The sequence below is a fragment of the Podarcis bocagei genome, assembly GCF_964188305.1.
Source record: "Podarcis bocagei genome assembly, chromosome: 17".
NCBI classification, from domain to species: Eukaryota; Metazoa; Chordata; class Lepidosauria; order Squamata; family Lacertidae; genus Podarcis; species Podarcis bocagei.
The window spans coordinates 40904895-40921913 of NC_138143.1; the positions used below are offsets into that span (position 1 = coordinate 40904895).

The following is a 17019-nucleotide window of genomic DNA, read 5'->3' on the forward strand; positions in this document are numbered from 1 at the left end:
ACTCTCTGCATGCCCGGTCTGTTGGGTCAGGAAAAGTTCAGCCAATGGCAGACGAGAGTTTCTGGGGATCGTACCAGCTCAGACATCAGTAGAAGTGACCCTTTGGTTGGAGTAACTGAGCCAATGGCAGTTAGAGCTCATTCTGATTACCAGCCCCTCTTGACAGCCAAACTCAACAAAATAATACCTACAGACTGTTTATATTCAAAAGCCAGTGACTACTATGTTAAAGAGGAAAGAAGAGTTTGTGCAAGATTCCAGTAATATCCAATTTTTGTATTGTGAAAATAAACCACTAGTTAACCAATTAAAACCAGCTAGAATTGAAATATTTTACATTGGTGAAGCACTTTTTTGTCAACATGAAGAACACTGCATATTATTGTAGAAAAACATCACATATCCTGTATCGGTATTTAGGTGGCCCATCTATAATTGAATTATACAGCCAACTGTTTTAAATTAATGTATTATTACATTAGATCCTATCTGATCAGAAAGAATGCCTAACCCTTCTGTGAGTCTATTCACCTGCATATATCAAGACACAGCATCCTGTATTAAATATATTTTATTTTTTAAAAAGGTGGGGGGAATAGCATTTAGAAACATTTATTGTCATTTTGAGGGGGGGAGGGGGATCTCTCAGCACATACACCCAACACTATATGAACGCTGTGAGAATATGTCATGATTTATAATAGGAATCATAACAAGGCTCATTTGATATTCTAGGTACAGTTTCTCCTGGCAGAAGCAAGGAGGACGTTTCCAATTTCACTATGGTACACAATTCCCAGTCTCTGTGTAAAGTTATTCACTTAGACCTTTATTTATGTGCGCTGTTTTTAAGTGTATTTGTGGCCGGTTTTTAAATACAGTTAATATAACAGCACAGTATGTTATCAACGGGATGCGGGTGGCGCTGTGGGTTAAACCACAGAGCCTAGGGCTTGCCAATCAGAAGGTTGGTAGTTTGAATCCCCGTGGCGGGGTGAGCTCCCGTTGCTCAGTCCCTGCTCCTGCCAAACTAGCAGTTCGGAAGCATGTCAGAGTGCAAATAGATAAATAGGTACCACTCCGGCGGGAAGGTAAACGGTGTTTCCATGTGCTGCTCTGGTTCGCCAGAAGCGGCTTAGTCCTGCTGGCCACATGACCCGGAAGCTGTATGCCGGCTCCCTCAGCCAATAAAGTGAGATGAGCACCGCAACCCCAGAGTTGGTCACGACTGGACCTAATGGTCAGGGGTCCCTTTACCTTTTTAATATAACAGCACAGTATGTTATCAACACATCCAATAGTCCATCTTTTCAAAGCATTGGGTCTTTGAGATGCGTATGTGGAACAGAGGCTCATTTAATTTCTAAAAATAAGAACCATTCAATGTACAGAACCAGTGAGTTGACCACGAGCACCTATAAGCTCCTGGTTGGAAAATCCTGTCCTTCCTAAACACACTTGTGGTGTATTTCAGATATTCATTGCTCTGTACATGAAATAGAATTATCGTGCCTGAAATATTTTGGATTTCACTGAACCTCCTGGTTCTACCATTAACTTTCTATTGGGGGGAAAAAATCCTAAATGTGTACAATTTTCAGGGCCATCCCAAAGCGTGTTGCTGCCAGAAAATGCAAATGGCAGTCTCCACCTACAAATGCTAATTAAGCTGGGACACAGTTTGCTGGGAAGTTCTCCTGTGCAGTTATCAGCTGTGTTAATAATCTGACTTTGCTACGGTTGATGGGTCTAGTCCATGGGTAGGCAAACTAAGGCACGGGGGCCGGATCCAGCCCAATCACTTTCTAAATCCGGCTCACGGATGGTCCAGGAATCAGCGTGTTTTTATATGAGTAGAATGTGTCCTTTTATTTAAAATGCATCTCTGGGTGATTTGTGGAGCATAGGAATTTGTTCATCCCCCCCCAAAAAAAAATATAGTCCGCCCCCCCAAGGTCTGAGGGACAGTGGACCGGCCCCCTGCTGAAAAAGTTTGCTGACCCCTGGTCTAGTTCTTTTTTAATCACGTGTCTTGGGGCCTGACTCTGGGAACAGGGAGATGTGGCAGTAGGGACTGGACTAAGCAGTTAAGGAAAAGAGGCCAGAAAATGGAAAGTGCCTCTTCTTCCCGCCCTTCTTCCAACCAAGCTAATCCGGGTTGTTCTGTCAATGAGCCATTACATCTCAGTTTGCTGTTGCTTGATGTTAGGGTGGTACATTCAAAAGCAAATTTATTCTGGGACTTGATCCTAAATGAGGACGTTGCTCTGGCCTGCACTGCTGAGATCTAAGAAGACAGAAGTCTGTCTCAGCAGTATTGTCACCCCAAATTCTACATGAGATTCTGCTGAGATTCTATCTCCAAGCTCTTTGTCTAGCAATGTTATACTTGGTAGTGGGTACATGGACTGATTGGGGATTTTGTTGACACCCCACCCAGCTGCCTAACAACCTCCTTTTCTGCACTGTTTCAAAACTCAGAAAAATCTGTTTGACTAGAGAGAATGTATCCTGTTCCGTTAGGGCTTCAGATTCACAGGGGAAGTGGACACAGGGTGATTTTCTCTCCTCTGGGCAGGCCCTCGGGTTGAGTCAAGTCACACACATCAGGTCAAGGAGGGTCAATTACAGGTCTGAGAATTCAGGACCATGGATAGGTCCCAATGGGACCAGCTGCCTTGAATTCTTTCCCTGTACAGTACTGCAGCTGTCTTCTTCTTCTTTCTTCTTTGGCGATCACTTGTAGCCGAGCAAGATTGTCTTCCATAAACACGGTTTTAACAATGAGTCCGTAAGTGACTGTGGAGGCTAATTCTGGACCCACACGTCCTTCCACAGTGGGGACATTGGTTCCCAGGCGGGAGTTGATCACGGTGTGGATTTGCCAAGCGTGCCTTCCACTTAGCACGTTTCTCCCTTGCGTTCTGAGTTTGAGTGTCTTCAAAGTCCATGACACCTTTGATAAAGGCTGTTCTCCAACTGGAGCCCTCGGAGGCCAGTGTTTCCCAGTTGTCAGTGTTTATACTACATTTTTTTTTTTTTAGATTTGCCTTGAGACAGTCTTTAAACCTCTTTTGTTGACCACCAGCATTACACTTTCCATTTTTAAGTTGGGAATAGAATAGTTGCTTTGGAAGACGATCATCAGGCATCCGCACAACATGACCAGTCCAACGAAGTTGATGTTGAAGAATCATTGCTTCAACACTGGTGATCTTTGCTTCATCTGGTACACTGATATTAGTTTGCCTGTCTTCCCAAGTGATGTGTAAGATTTCTTGGAGACACCATTGATGGAATCTTTCAAGAAGTTGGAGATGGTGTTTGTAAGTGGTCCATGTTTCACAAGCATACAGTAAGGTTGGTAGTACAATAGCTTTGTAAACAAGCATTTTGGTTTCCCTGCGAGTGTCCTGGTCCTCAAATACTCTGCACTTCAATCGGGAGAAAGCTGCACTTGCAGAGCTCAGGCAATGCTGGATTTCGGCATCAATGTTGACCCTTGTGGAAAGATAACTCAGCAGAGAACTGAAGCTATCTGAAGACTTATGTAGGCTGACAAGGCCTGTTCTATAGAGAATGCCTGTGCTATAAGAAGGTACCCCTGGATGGAGAAGTCAGTACCTCCTCCTATAGCTGTTAAGCCCAACCAAACTTTACAATTTAATATCCCAATGTTCATGTTATAGAAACATAGAACGGTAGAGTTGGAAGGGACCCTGAGGGCCATCTAGTCCAACCCCCTGCAACACAGGAATATGCAGCTGTCCCATATGGGGACTGAACCTGCGACCTTGATGTTATCAGCACCATGCTCTAACCAACTGAGCTATTGACTCTTCCTTAGGCTGAACGTTAACATTATAGGTACATCTTCTAGCAGGGATGTGGGGAGCGATGGGGATGTTCTGCTAGAGGGTCAGTGTTCATACTTAGGGTGAGTGTGTCAGGAGTAAGGAGGGAGCTAATAGTAGGGCTGGCATCCCTGATAAATGCTTAAGATAAGGAAGGGGGCTTCAGTTTTTCCTAAAGCTTTTAAATAGAAATAAATAGAAATAGAAGGAGAACCTAAAAATGTGGGGAGGGCGGGGGGCACACCCCCTCAGGTTGCTTGTAATTTGAGCCTGGCGTCTGCTGCCCCGATGTGGTTTGAAGATGTTGCACTACTAAGCCTCCATATGTGTGCAATCAAAAGAGCCTTTGTTTCAAGATAAGTTTATTTCAAAATGGAAATTAAGCCTTTCTAATTCAAACTAACCTTAAAAACATATTCCTGACTGTGTGGGGAAGAGCATAGAAAAGGGGGAAGCCAATTAAGCAGTCAGTCGTATTTTTATTTAGGCTTTTACCTCCGGGTAAGTGTTACAGTCTGCTATGATCCAGGAGGGGTTGTGAGTTGTTGGTTTCAGATAATGCTGCTGTAGGAGCAATCCAAAGCCAATCACACAAACATATTTTTTCTTCCGTGAAGGAAAATGTTCCATTCAATGAGCATTCCTTGTTATTCACATGCGGAATTTCCCTACACATTAAGAAGGAGGCACCGCTGTTTCAGAGTCTACACTCATCCAGTTTTGCGCTAAACTGTGTCTGAGTCCAGTAGTGTTTTATTGCTGTTTGGTACACCAGAGTTCAGGGACACGGGTGGCGCTGTGGGTTAAACCACAGAGCCTAGGACTTGCCGATCAGAAGGTCGGCAGTTCGAATCCCCTCGACGGGGTGAGCTCCTGTTGCTCAGTCCCTGCTCCTGCCAACCTAGCAGTTTGAAAGCACGTCAAAGTGCAAGTAGATAAATAGGTACCGCTCCAGCGGGAAGGTAAATGGCGTTTCCGTGCACTGCTCTGTTTCGCCAGAAGCGGCTTAGTCATGCTGGCCACATGACCCGGAAGCTGTACGCCGGCTCCCTCGGCCAATAAAGCGAGATGAGTGCCGCAACCCCAGAGTCGGTCACGACTGGACCTAATGGTCAGGGGTCCCTTTACCTTTACACCAGATTGCACAAGGTGACCCGGTCCACAAATCAGATTGCATGATCTGTCACTTTTTATACTCCACATTCTCAGTTTCTGCAGAGGGGAGGGGGAAACTTAGATTTCATTAGGCAATATTCTGAATGATCGGTTTGGACTGAACTCTTTCCCCGTTTTTTCTCCCATCGGTTGAGATCTCCTGATCAGACCCTTTTTTGAAAGTTAGGCAGGAAGATGCCAGGCCAACCCTCCTTGATCACAATCATCTGCCATCTTCATTGATAACTTTTCGATACCATCTAAATCCATCTTGTGTTTTTCTCTATATAAAAAACTTTTTGTAAAATGATCTAAGTAACAGAAACTTTACTTTCTGTCGGGGTTCTTCTTCTTTTACCCTAACATGCTAGCTTTCTATGGGCAGGGAGTTTTGTTTTTCGGAATGGGGGAGCATCCAAACTCGATATATATATAATGAAAAAGTGTGTGTATCTCTCACTCTCTGCGTAGATACACACACACACACATATATGTGTGTGTATATATACTATAGATAGGCAAGAGAACTGAAGGTGGGTATGATCAAGTCAACTTTAATTCCAGCTCTGGGCAAAGCAGGTTTTTAAAGCACTACAGAAACTTGGAGAACTGGTGGCCAGAGACCATAGGGAGATGTGTGCAACATAGGCGTTAAACAATCCATGTTGTTAAAATAAAAAAATTCCTTCCAGTAGCACCTTAAAGACCAACTAAGTTAGTTCGTGGTATGAGCTTTCGTGTGCATGCACACTTCTTCAGATACACATCTGTACACATCTTCAGATACACATCGGTATGAGCTTTCGTGTGCATGCACACTTCTGTGTATCTGAAGAAGTGTGCATGCACACGAAAGCTCATACCAAGCTCATACCAAGAACTAACTTAGTTGGTCTTTAAGGTGCTACTGGAAGGAATTTTTTTATTTTGACTATGGCAGACCAACACGGCTACCTATCTGTAACTGAATCCATGTTGTTGTTGTTGTTGTTGTTGTTGTTGTTGTTGTTGTTGTTGTTGTTGTTGTTGTTGTTGTTGTTGTTGTTGTTGTTGTTGTTGTTGTTGTTTCAGATGGAGGCCAAGGCAGCCAGCCTTCAAAACTGATGAACTAGCTTAGTCGGCAGATGCACGAGATTCTTTGATCTCAGGGCGGAAATATTCCCGCTGCGTTGCAGAATCTCAGCCCCCGGGGGGGGGGGAGCGCGGCAGAGGCGGAGGCACGAGTGACCCAGTGCGCACGCGCGGCGTCACGTGACCGCCCCCACCTTTCCAACATGGCGGCGCCCAGTTCCTCCGTCCGGGCGCTTCACCTCATGCAGGTAACGGGGCTCAGGAAGTGCAGGGAGGGAGGAACGGCGCTCCGGGTCGCGGTCCCTTCTTGGAGGGAGCGAAAGGCGGGGTCCGAGGGGCAGCTGTCGCGTGTCCTGCCCCCATGGCTGCGTTTTCCGGCACCGGGAGCCGCTGTGGCGAAAGGGCGGTCGAGGTTGGGGGCGGGGTTCTGGATTCGAATCCCGCCACGCGGCCGCGGTGCTTGCGTGGCGAAAGTGGGCGAGTCGCAGCCTTAGAGTCAGGGCGGGATAGTTGTTGTTTAGTCGTGTCTGACTCTTCGTGAGCGCATGGACCAGAGCACGCCAGGCACTCCTCTCTTCCACTGCCTCCCCTAGTTTGGTCAGACTCATGTTTGTAGCTTTGAGAACACTGTCCCACCATCTCGTCCTCTGTCGTCCCCTTCTCCTTGTGCCCTCCATCTTTCCCAACATCAGGGTCTTTTCCAGGGAGTCTTCTCTTCTCATGAGGTGGCCAAAGTCTTGGAGCCTCAGCTTCAGGATCTGTCCTTCCAGTGAGCACTCAGGGCTGATTTCCTTCAGAATGGAGAGGTTGGATCTTCTTTCAGTCCATGGGACTCTCCAGAGTCTCCTCCAGCACCAGAATTCAAAAGCATCCATTCTTCGGCGATCAGCCTCCTTTATGGTCCAGCTCTCACTTCCATACATCACTACTGGGAAAACCAGAGCTTTTACTATACGGACCTTTGTTGGCAAGGTGATGTCTCTGCTTTTTAAGATGCTGTCTAGGTTTGCCATCGCCTTTCTCCCAAGGAGCAGGCGTCTTTTAATTTCATGACTGCTGTCACCATCTGCAGTGATCATGGAGCCTAAGAAGGTAAAATTCCTCCATTTCTTCCCTATTTGCCAGGAGGTGATGGGCCCAGTGGCCACGATCTTCGTTTTTTTGATATTGAGCTTCAGAACATATTTTGCGCTCTCCTCTTTCACCCTCCTTAAAAGGTTCTTTAATTCTTCCTCACCTTCTGCCATCAAGGTTGTGTCACGTGGAAAATGAAAAAGAGCGTGTGTACCTCTATCTCTGTGTGTATAATATTTTTATACCACATTTTCCTTCCAGGGAGCTCAAGGTGGCGTACATGGCTCTCCTGTTCCTTTTAATACTCACAACAAGCCTGTGAGGTAGGCTAGGTAGCTAAGAGATGGTGACTGGCCCAAAGTCATCCAGTGAACTTCATAGCTGAGTGGGGATTCAAACCTTGGTCCCCCAGGTTCCATGCTTGCAAGTCGTAAAGTGGTATACATGGTACAGAGAAAAATAAAATGTTCTCTCTCTCTCCCCTGCCCCCTTAATCTACTGTGTAGAATCACAGAATTGTAGCATTGGAATGGACCCTGAAGGTCATCTGGTCCCACGCTCTGCAATGGAGGAGGAATATTTTATCATAGAATCATAGAGTTGGAAGAGACCACAAGGGCCATCGAGTCCAACCCCCTGCCTGCCAAGCAGGAAACACCATCAGAGCACTCCTGACCTATGGTTGTCAAGCCTCTGCTTAAAGACCTCCAAAGAAGGAGACTCCACCACACTCCTTGGCAGCAAATTCCACTGTCAAACAGCTCTTACTGTCAGGAAGTTCTTCCTAATGTTTAGGTGGAATCTTCTTTCTTGTAGTTTGGATCCATTGCTCTGTGTCCGCTTCTCTGGAGCAGCAGAAAACAACCTTTCTCCCTCCTCTATGTGACATCCTTTTATATATTTGAACATGGCTATCATGTCACCCCTTAACCTCCTCTTCTCCAGGCTAAACATGCCCAGCTCCCTTAGCCGTTCCTCATAAGGCATCGTTTCCAGGCCTTTGACCATTTTGGTTGCCCTCCTCCCAAGGTGAGGCTCAAACCCATGACCCCGACATTAAGAGCCTCATGCTCTGCTGGCAGGGTTTTATTATTATTTTGTGTGAGGGGCTTCTGGTCTCCTGTTCGGGCCCCCCTTCCTCCCCACCCTCGGCCATGTGTAGTTGGAGCGGAGTTTCATAGACATCTATGTTAATAGAAAACTGCCCAAAGATGGATAACCTCATTTTGTAAGCAGGGTCTTAATAATAATAATAATAATAATAATAATAATAATAATAATAATAATTTATTTATACCCCGCCCATCTGGCTGGGTTTCCCCAGCCACTCTGGGTGGCTCCCCAGCCACTTTTAATAATAATAATAATAATAAATTTTATTTATATCCCGCCCTCCCCAGCCGAAGCTGGGCTCAGGGCGGCTAACAACACTAAAATAGTGCAACATTATAAAAACATCATAAGAATTAATTAAAATCAAAATTGATGGCAACCATAAACTAAAGTATTGTAAAGATTGCCAAAGGAGGGAGTCAGGCTGTGCCCCAACCAAAGGCCTGGTGGAACAGCTCTGTCTTGCAGGCCCTGCGGAAAGATGTCAAGTCCTGCAGGGCCCTTGTCTCTTGTGACAGAGCGTTCCACCAGGTTGGAGCCGCAGCCGAAAAAGCCCTGGCTCTAGTTGAGGCCAGCCTAACCTCTCTGTGGCCTGGGACCTTCAAGATGTTTTTATTTGAGGACCGTAAGTTCCTCTGTGGGGCATACCAGGAGAGGCGGTCCCGTAGATACGAGGGTCCTAGGCCGTGTAGGGCTTTGAAGGTTAAAACCAGCACCTTAAACCTGATCCTGTACTCCACCGGGAGCCAGTGCAGCTGGTATAGCACTGGATGAATGTGATCCCGCAGCGAAGACCCCGTAAGGAGTCTCGCTGCGGCATTCTGCACCCGCTGGAGTTTCTGGGTCAGTCTCAAGGGCAGCCCCACGTAGAGCGAGTTACAATAATCCAGTCTGGAGGTGACCGTCGCGTGGATCACAGTGGCTAGGTCAGGGCGAGAGAGGTAAGGAGCCAACTGCTTAGCTTGGCGGAGATGAAAAAATGCCGCCTTTGTTATAGCTGCAATCTGCGCCTCCATGGAGAGGGAGGTATCGAAGATTACACCCAAACTCTTAACGGACGGTGCTGGCACTAATTGCGCCCCCGGAAGAGATGAGAGTTGCCCCCCCCCCAATCCCATATCGCCCCGTCCCAGCCAGAGGACCTCTGTCTTCGAAGGATTTAACTTCAACCGGCTCCCACGTAACCATCCAGCCACACCCTCCAAGCATCTGATCAGTGTGTCTGGGGCCAAGTCAGGATGGCCATCCATCAACAGATAGAGTTGGGTGTCATCAGCATACTGATGGCAGCCCAGCCCAAAACTCCGGACAAGCTGGGCGAGGGGGCGCATAAAGATGTTAAAAAGCATCGGGGAGAGAATTGCACCCTGAGGCACTCCACACACCAAGGAGTGGCGGGATGACAGTTCCCCCCCAAGCGCCACCCTCTGTCCCCGACCAGAGAGAAACGAGCGCAGCCATTGAAGGACTGTGCCCTGGATCCCCACGTCGGCGAGGTGGTGGTCCAGAAGTTCGTGATCGACCATGTCGAAAGCTGCTGACAGATCTAGAAGAATCAGCAGCCCCGACCCGCCTCGATCCAGCTGTCTACGAAGATCATCTGTTAGGGCGACCAGAGCCGTCTCGGTCCCATGACCAGCGCGGAAGCCGGACTGGAATGGATCCAGAGCCGATGTTTCATCCGCTCTCTCAATCACCTTACCCAGGAATGGAAGATTCGAAACTGGGCGGTAATTGGATAGATCTAAGGGATCTAATGATGTTTTCTTTAAGAGCGGACGCACCACTGCCTCCTTCAGTTCCCCTGGGAATGTCCCGGTGCCAAGGGACAAATTGATGATATCCCCCAGGGGGGCCCGCACCTCGTCTGGACACGCTCTAATCAGCCAAGACGGGCACGGGTCAAGAGGACAAGTGGTGGGCTTTCCAGCTCGGAGGAGTCTGTCCACATCGGCTGGGGATATCCGGTCAAAGTGGTCCAATACTGGACCCGAGGACAGTCGAGGGGCCTCCAGTTCCTTTATTGTATCCAAATTGGCAGGGAGGTCATGGCGGAGCGACAGGACCTTCTCCGCAAAAAAGCTCGCAAATGCCTCACAGCTGTGTGTCGAATTGTTATTTAAATTTGGCTGTCCTTCGAGGGACGTTAAAGACCGAATTATACTAAATAATTGTGCCGGGCGAGAGCTAGCGGATGCAATGGAGGCTGAGAAGTAGGACTTCTTAGCGGCCTTCACTGCCATCTCGTAGGTTTTCATAAAAACCCTATAAGATGTTCTTGAGGCTCCGTCACGGGCACCCCGCCATACTCGCTCTAGCCGTCTGAGGTCCCGCTTCATTTTCCGGAGCTCCTCAGTAAACCAGGGAGCCCGGTTTCTGCGGGGTCGCAGAGGGCGCTTAGGTGCAATCTCATTGATGGCTGCCAGGAGCTGGGTATTCCAGCCCTCAACAAGCTCAGTCAATGAGTTGCCAGGGGGAGAAAGGTCCCGCAAGGCTTGACGGAATCTATCAGGGTCCATCAGCCTCTGCGGGCGAGCCCAAATCGGCTCACCACCTAAGCAGGGTGGGGGTGGAACGTCAATCCTGGCTTTCAGAGCGTAGTGATCAGACCATGGCACCTTCATCGAAGGAAACATGATCACATCTATACCGACGCCAAAGATCAGATCCAGCGTGTGGCCTGCTTGATGTGTGGGGCCCGAAACAAACTGGGAGAGCCCTAGTGTCGCCATGGAAGACACCAGGTCCAGAGCCTGTGAGGAGGGAGTGGCATCGGCATGGATGTTGAAGTCCCCCACTATCAATAGGTTAGGGAACTCCAAGGCCCAGCCGGCCACCGCCTCCAGCAGGCCTGACAGGGTGGCTGCTGGTGCGCTAGGTGGCCGGTACACCAGCCAGACAGCCAAGCTCACCTCGGAGCCCCACACTAGGCCAACACATTCAATGCCGGGGATCGATGGCGGTGGTAGAGCCCTGAAAGAACAATCTTCCCGGATTAATAGTGCCACCCCTCCCCCCGGCCCACAGTCCGTGACTGGTGGAGGACGGAAAAACCCGGGGGCTCCATCTCTCGTAAGGTAACAGTATCCCCTTCGCGCACCCAGGTCTCCGTCACACAAGCCAGGTCGACCCCCTGCGAGATGATGAAATCTTTTATCATCTGAGCAGCCCAGTACCTCCATACAACATTGCCAAGGCTTGTGATGCTAACACAGGGGTTTGAGTTCATCCCCAGAGGTGCACTCCAATGTCTCTTGAACCAGACAGATGCTAGCAATTTATTCCTGACAGTTTTTGGTAGATTGGCGATGGTGGTGGTAGTGGAAGTAAACAGTAACAACAGTTCCTTCTGACTGTTCAAAGTGTCTCCTGTATATAAGGGTGCAGTTGTGCAGGGGTTGTACTTACTAAGCAAATTACAGGGGTTTGGACTAAATGACCGTCGTGGTCCTTTCCAGTTCTACAATTCTATGATTCTGTGAAAGAACATTAAGAGCATTGCAAGAAAGAGCCCATCGTAAGGGATTTGCAAAACTAACTTTGGTGCCTGTAAGTCTAAATGCCTAAGCATCCTTTCTCTTCTTCTTGTCCATTCAACAGCTAGTGGCTACCTGAGTACAGACTGCTAGCATTCCCTTTTCCCTCCAAGTCCTCTATCTCTCATCGGCTCACAAAACACAGGCTGCAAAGTTGCCACCTGGCTTTTTAAAAACTGCACAAACAACATCAGCCAATTTTGTGTTTTTATCTTGTATTTTTATCCTCTGAACTGCCTTGAGACCTTTGAATAAAAAATTGGTATACAAATTTAATTAATTAACAACAACAACAACATGGTGCTGTTTTTAATTAGTCTCAATGCCAGGGATGATTGGAGAGTATTAGGATGGCTCATTAGTGCCTCTTTTCTATCAGAGAAGTGTCTTTGGAGTGGAGATCAGAAACCCAGCTGCACTCCAGCAACCAAGCTTTACCTATTGTTTTGTTGCTGGTGGTAGCAGACAGGAAGCTTCAAAATTGGGCATTTCAGGGGCAAGGTGTTGGTGGCATTGGTTCCAAAGCTTTGCAGATACCCTGAGGGGCCTCTTACACCATACGGAAACTTATATAGAAAAAAATGACTATTTTGTCCAATATTGGCAAAAACAAGGGGCTTAATTATCCCTAACTGCAATCTTTGGGATTGCAGGTATGAGCACCAAACAAGGTTTCTGCTCTACGTTGACTGTGTCCTGAACAGGAACACTCCTCTTTGTGGTTAGAATACGCTGTAATATTTTGCTGCGATTCTTCATTTGTTCCTTGTGATACGAAGCGAGTAGTTGGGTGCCTGTCGATTTGGCAGTGAAGCATCCTCTAAAAGACAAGGTAGTGGTTTCAACACAGTCAGGGGACTCCCCAGGTACACAGAATTAGTTTGAAAAGAGAAAGAAACCCTAGCAATGGCCTAACAAGGGCTTAGGAGTTTCCAGGACCTACAGAACATTGAGGGCAGCTGACCTGTGGCCTGTTGGGTGGGGAAGAGAAAGAATTAGAAAGAATAGCTTTTGGTAAGTACAGTGGTACCTCGGGTTAAGTACTTAATTCGTTCTGGAGGTCCGTACTTAACCTGAAACTGTTCTTAACCTGAAGCACCACTTTAGCTAATGGGGCCTCCTGCTGCCGCTGCACCGCCGGAGCACAATTTCTGTTCTCATCCTGAAGCAGAGTTCTTAACCTGAAGCACTATTTCTGGGTTAGCGGAGTCTGTAACCTGAAGCGTATGTAACCCGAGGTACCACTGTATAGTGATTCTGAAGTGAGAATTACAAGTAAAGGGATCTGTGCACCAAGGATTTAAAAAACCTCTCCCTGCATGCTGTTTGTGGTAGTTTTAGCAGTATGTATTCAGCAGTATTCTTATTTGCCAGAAACACCCGCTATATGTGCTATAAAGTACTAAGTTTTACGAATATCAGCCAGTCACGAACATGAGTCATCTGGTACTTCGTAGCACATTGGGGGAAGAGTTTGTTTGGTGGGGTGTAGAAAAAGAAATAGCAGTATCCTCCCACTCTAAACTCCTGAAACCTCCTACCCCTATGAGTCTTAAATTACAAGGTTCCTTTTTTGCAGCGGTCAATTTCTGAACAAGAGCACTCCTATTAAGGGGCTTGGAATACATTGGACACACCTTTAGTTGCAGGACCCCAATCCACCTCTCTCTTTTAATACTGAGCTTCAGTCATGTTATGCTTGTCATTTTGGAAGCAAAATGGGGCCAGCCAAAAATCAGGTGGTAGTTTCTGCATTTTCAGAAGACAACTCAGTTAAAGCAAAAGTGGCTCCATAGATCCGTGAAATGTTGAATGTGTCAAACAGGGAAGGCAGTTGCTCTGCTTCAGCCCCTGACGGTATCTTAGCAGTAACTATTAGGTTGCCATTATGTTAAAAATGTTCCTCGCAGAACTTATAGGACAAGGTTTCAGCAGTGGAGGAAAGGAGTAGTGTTCAGGTTCGAGATTGGCAGATACAAACATAAGCCTTTAGTAGTCTTGCATCCTGTTGTTGTTGTTTAGTCGTGTCCGAGTCTTCATGACCCCATGGACCAGAGCACGCCAGGCACTCCTGTCTTCCACTGCCTCCTGCAGTTTGGTCAAACTCATGCTGGTAGCTTCGAGAACACTATCCAACCATCTCGTCCTCTGTCGTCCCCTTCTCCTTTTGCCCTCCATCTTTCCCAGCATCAGGGTCTTTTCCAGGGAGTCTTCTCTTCTCATGAGGTGGCCAAAGTACTGGAGCCTCAGCTTCACGATCTGTCCTTCCAGTGAGCGTCTTGCATCCTAATCCCACATAAATGTGCATAGAAATGAGTCATTTATTTTTATAGGACTTAATTCCATGTAAGTGTGCCTAATCTTTCACTCCTAGTCCTAAACACTTGTTGCTAGTTTTCTCATCTACAAATATCAAGGAAACATCTGGGTTTATAGTGACGCAGTACCAAAGTGTTTGATATTCCCCACTCTAAATCCCTTTTTCTTAGCATACCAAGTGGCTTGAAAGCAAAATGACTATCAATGAAAATTAAATTTCTGGTGTTTTCTCACACCCATGTGTAAAGCCAAAAGGGTGTTGAAGTCCTCTGTCTTCCATTGTGAAGCAGCTGCCAGGATCTAAAATAAAAATATATAAAATATTGATAAAGTTTGGTGTCCCGTTGTTTGCATAACTTCCTAGATTTCTCTGGCAAGCAGATGTTTCTGTGCTTGCATGCCTGCTGGAAAATGCTCAAATTTGGGCTTCGTCAAACATGTTGTTGGGGAAGGGAGTTTCAAAGTCACTGAAAATGAAAGCCCTTGCTAATCAAACCTTGGTGGTACAGAGGCTACCATCAAGCAGTTGGCCTATTTGCTCTAATGGTAAGTCCCAAAGTGTTCTAGAAAGTATAGTTTAAAACAATCAGAATTGTTCATGAATGGCAATAGGAACACAGTGTGTCCTGTTCCAGAGAATCACCCTGTTAAAAAGTGGTTGCTGCATTCTGCACTACCTTTAAGTCACTGATTCTGCAGTTTGAAAAAGTTTAATAATGGGTACAGAAAAAGTGAATAAAGCTTCTGAGACATTTCTCAGAATAACTTGCCAGGGAGTATATTTCCTCCTTAAAACTTAGTTGGTTTACACTTCCAAACAGTATTTCTAGTTTCAGATATAGATGAAGTTTAAACCATTGTTAAAGATGTGCATGTAGAAGATTTTGCTGTAATTTCCAAATTATTTTGAGTGGTTTGTAGGCATGTGTAAGAAACAGATAGACGTAAGTACAGCGTTTCTGAATTTAACCAAATGTCCATTTACTGTGTAATCCTTCGCATGTTCACTCTGAAGAAAATCCCATTTAGTTCAGCACCACTTACTTTGAAGTGCCTTTTAAAATCATTTTATCCACTGCAGGCAGCTGGTGGCTTCTGGAAATCTTACATGAAGGGAGTTAAGAAATTGTAGCGTCCTCCACATGCAGATACAGGCTTTATATATTTATACAGGGATAGGATTCTCTAGGCTCTATTAGGAGATTTATGTATTTTTGTGAATTCCCCTTTAGTGTGTTGGAACCCACAAAATGGGTCACACTTCTTAAGCTGGGTCTTATCAGTGGTATCACCACTATTTTAATTTGTTTGCTTGTTTAGAAGAGAAGGGCAGAAGAGAAAAGAGGAGGAAAAAAGGAGGAATGTGCAGAGGAGGGGGAGAATATTACCTAAGCATATGGTAAAATTTTGAAATGGTGCCAGGGAAATATTGGAGGTTGCTGATCTAGTATCACTTTTCCTTGTTCTTTGCTCTCAGTCTTCACAATCTGTATAAAGTGTTTTTATATGGATTTAAACTACTGCACTGTAATATGTGAATTGCCCTGAGCTTCTGTTGAGATTGTGTATAAAATAGGGTTTAAAATAGGCAAGAATACAAATGTTTTATAAATATTACAAATATTATTTCTATTATTATTTCCCTGACTTAATAGTGCTAATGGGTATTTGATGCAGTTAACTGACAAGTTTAAATAGATTTAACAATGCAGTCCTAAAGAAATCTACTCAAAAGTAAGTCCCATTGACTTACCGTGCAATCCTAACCTTCTATGTCAGCCCTACTGAATTCGATGGGTAAGTGGAGTCAAGATTGCAGCCTTATTCTCAGGTATAATATATGCTGAGCTTGTGTGCGTGATTTACTTGAGCTGCAGGCTGCATCCAAACCTAGTTCTACTCACAGAAGGCCCATTGAAATGCATGGACACAACTAACTTGCATTCGTTAATTTCAGCGGGTCTGCTCTGAGTAGCACTGGCTTACAACCCCTATGTTTGCTAGCACATCCAGACTTCACGTTCTTCAGTTCAAGGTAAGAGTTTGCACACAGGTTTTTCTCTCCCCCCCCCCCCACGCGCTCTTTCCTTCGGTCTCCTGGCAGTTTCTCTTTGTCTGACTGATTTGGAAATTCATAACTAGCAAACCAACTAAAAACATGTGGAACTCTGTGGCTCAAATTATAGCTAAGTAACAATAAGGGGGAAGTCTAAGCATGATCCTTCTCCATTTCCTGAGTTGCTGCCGCCTCATTAATCAGGGCTCAAGTGGTATAAGCGGAGCAGCTTGCTTTGTCGCTGGCGCAGCGGCTTCTTCGTCCCCTTCCCCACCCCCTGTGTGCCTTCACAGTGGGGAAAACTAGAGAGGGAAACCATCAATCTTTCTTGTCGCACATGTCAGCAGCGATCCGCTCCTCTCTTCCTGCGTTCTTTCTCTCTCCTGCTCGCTTGCATACATATGAGCGCGCACACACAAACACACCTGTATTTAAAATTAGCTTTGCGACCTTATCGTTTCCTTACCTGCTCTCTTTAAACAGATGGGTAGATCTGTAAACTGGAATCTTCTACTCCAAAGTGCAAACACGTCCAAAGAAAAGGCTTCAGAGCCAGCTAACGCTCATTTGCATGGGGAAGCTAAAGCATGGCTGCGCAATTTGTGGAGGGATAAGGATCCGGCGCTCCAAAATGCGGATGCCTTTATTAAAGCAATGGATGGGTGTTTCTTATCAAGCATTGACGTGGATCTTGCTCGGCAGCAGATACATGGACTGAAACAAGGGAGGGCCAGCGTAAGGCAGTATCATGCCCGCTTTTTCGCTTTGGTCAGTGCTCTGGAATGGGACAGGGATTCGGCTCCTGTAAGAGACCTGTTTTGGGAGGGATTGCACGGCTCTG

At 46.3% G+C, this 17019-nt stretch overlaps 1 protein-coding gene across 1 annotated transcript in view; it reads left to right on the forward strand.

Annotated features, from left to right (window-relative positions):
* The first annotated feature begins 6266 nt into the window (after window positions 1-6266).
* WARS2 (tryptophanyl tRNA synthetase 2, mitochondrial) overlaps window positions 6267-17019 on the forward strand; it is a 36784-nt gene continuing 26031 nt past the window's right edge. The window contains exon 1 of the mRNA XM_081176842.1: window positions 6267-6328. Coding sequence (XP_081032968.1) covers window positions 6284-6328 — 45 coding nt within the window. The 5' untranslated portion in view covers window positions 6267-6283. The remainder of the gene's footprint in view (window positions 6329-17019) is intronic.